This window comes from Penaeus monodon, chromosome 16 (assembly GCF_015228065.2).
Source record: "Penaeus monodon isolate SGIC_2016 chromosome 16, NSTDA_Pmon_1, whole genome shotgun sequence".
Lineage (NCBI taxonomy): Eukaryota > Metazoa > Arthropoda > Malacostraca > Decapoda > Penaeidae > Penaeus > Penaeus monodon.
The window spans coordinates 44,590,581-44,593,106 of NC_051401.1; the positions used below are offsets into that span (position 1 = coordinate 44,590,581).

The window sequence follows — 2,526 nt, forward strand, 5'->3', positions numbered from 1 at the left end:
CCGAGGAAGGTGTTGGAGGAAGGTGTTGGAGGAAGGTGTTGGTCTCCTGATTGCAATTTCTGTCCCGCCCAGAGGAGCCTCCATCCCTCAGTAGGTGCAAGCACTCCGCTTGGTGACACTGTTCTTCAAGCAGCCAGGCACCCCCCCCCCCCCGCCCCCACCGCGCGAGACCATGGCATCAAGTGAATCGAAATCGCCGGTGAAGGGCGCAGAAGGATCGCCCAAACGTTCTCCTGCAAATTCTCCTCAAAAGGAGAAGCAATACAAGACGTCGGAAGTCCCATTCTCCGACGTCAATGAGGTAAGAAACTTAATATTAGATCGTTTTCTCTGTCTGACTGCCTCTCTTTACCGCCCACCTCCCCCCTCTTTCTCTCTGTCTCTGTCTCTTGGAGGAAGGTGTTTGGTCTCCTGTGCGCCGCCGCGGTTTGGAGGAAGTGTGTCTCGGGTGGCGCGCCGCGTGTTGCGAGGTTTGTCTCTGGTGGCGCCGCCCGCGGTGTTGGAGGAAGGTGTTGGTCTCCTGGTGGCGCCGCCCGCGGTGTTGGAGGAAGGTGTTGGTCTCCTGAGCGGTGTTGGAGGAAGGTGTTGGTCTCCTAGTGGCGCCGCCCGCTGGGATTGCAATTTCTGCCCCGCCCAGAGGAACCTCCCTCCCTCAGGGGCGAGCACTCCCTGGTGAACGCTCCAAATTATATATCAACAGAAAGAGAAACAAAATCACCAGAAACAACTCAACAAGCGATATCCTCCGCAAGGAAAGCTGAAGAGGTATCATTAAGCTTGGTAAGTCAGCCAAACCCTTTGCATGGTGAAGGCCATTCCGGTGTCCCTCACGTCTCTCCTCCAACACCGCCCGCGTTGTTGGAGGACGGTGTTGGTCTCCTGGTGGCGCCGCCCGCGGTGTTGGAGGAAGGTGTTGGTCTCCTGGTGGCGCCGCCCGCGGTGTTGGAGGAAGGTGTTGGCCTCCTGGTGGCGCCGCCCGCGGTGTTGGAGGAAGGTGTTGGCCTCCTGGTGGCGCCGCCCGCGGTGTTGGAGGAAGGTGTTGGCCTCCTGGTGGCGCCGCCCACGGTGTTGGAGGAAGATGTTGGCCTCCTGGTGGCGCCGCCCGCGGTGGCTAGGCCATAATGACCTTGGTAAGCCCGTAAACTGTATGCAAAGGACCTGACGTTACAAAGGATATAAATATCAGTTACAGGGGGGGTGTTGCAAGAAGCATTGTTATTAATGCTTAATAATTTCATAAATATTAATGGTTAATAATTTAATAATTAGTAATGCTTAGTAATTGCTAATGCTCGGTCATTTCAAATCCTAAACAACGCATCCATATGACAAAAATTCTCAAAGCACAACTTTCAAATCCTTTGCATATCAATGCCATAAAAATATACATTTTATTATTATATTAATACCATTACCATATCATTTATATTTATACTTATTTATTTATAAGTCCAATTATATTTATTCTAATTAGGCAACTAATTAGGCTAATTATAATTCAATCTACGCGAGGAGAGGGACACCGGAATGGCCTTCACCATGCAAAGGGTTGGCTGACTTACCAAGCTTAATGATACCTCTTCAGCTTTCCTTGCCAAGGATATGCTTCTTGAGTTGTTTCTGGTGATTTTGTTTCTCTTTCTGTTGATATATAATTTGGAGTTATTTGACGATATAACAAAAAGGAAATCGGATGACATGGGTGGCTGAGCAAATCCACGATAATCGTGATATATCAAAAACAACAATGGAACTGAAACCACTGCAGGAGTGAACATTCCTCGTAAAGAATGACTTTCAAAATTACAGACTCACTTTCTTGGCGTTATTTTCAAATCTAAACTGATGATGATGATGATGATGATGATGATGATGATGAAAGCACAACAGAAGAATAAGATACAGAAGATAACAGAAGATAACAAAATGCAAACATATGTACAGAAATTAACAGAACCACAAAGCCTCACTTTAGGCCAAACAACCCCAAACAAACCAAAAAAACAAACTCCAAACAGACACAAGACATGCCCTTCAAACAACGCACAACAAACAACATACCCAGACATAAATAATCAAACGCGATTTATACAAGAAGAAAACAAATCTAAAATACACATCAAACATAAAGACACATTAAATTCACCAATTGCATGGTCATTACCGACCCCATTAATACATGGAGATAACGCAAATGATAATAATGAAAGAAATGTAGAGGATTATTCCTGGCCAATGATAGCTAAAGACATATTTAAGATATCAAAAATAATAAATAAATTAAACGCAAGCAAGTCAATAATGGAGGCAATAATTGAAATTAGCAATACGCTAAAAGATCTGTTCGATATTCAAAATGAACAATTTAATATTATGGAATGCAAGATCCATGCTGAACAAGAAAACCAAAATAAAATATCTGATACGCAAAGAAACTCCAGGCATAATAGCCATAGCTGAATTGTGGTTAAAATAAAAGAAAAGAAAATTTATTCTATGTAACTACACAGTAATCAGAAAAGATAG

At 44.5% G+C, this 2,526-nt stretch overlaps 1 protein-coding gene across 1 annotated transcript in view; it reads right to left on the minus strand.

Moving 5' to 3' along the window:
- Nucleotides 1-2,173, minus strand: part of LOC119583064 — a 3,064-nt gene extending 891 nt beyond the window's left edge. Inside the window, exons 1-5 of the mRNA XM_037931574.1 lie at nucleotides 2,169-2,173; nucleotides 1,563-1,641; nucleotides 880-1,143; nucleotides 482-562; nucleotides 1-49 (exon numbers count right to left, since the gene is read on the minus strand). The exon at nucleotides 1-49 is cut by the window's left edge and continues 891 nt beyond it. Coding sequence (XP_037787502.1) covers nucleotides 1-49; nucleotides 482-562; nucleotides 880-1,143; nucleotides 1,563-1,641; nucleotides 2,169-2,173 — 478 coding nt within the window. The remainder of the gene's footprint in view (nucleotides 50-481; nucleotides 563-879; nucleotides 1,144-1,562; nucleotides 1,642-2,168) is intronic.
- Nucleotides 2,174-2,526: the final 353 nt, after the last annotated feature.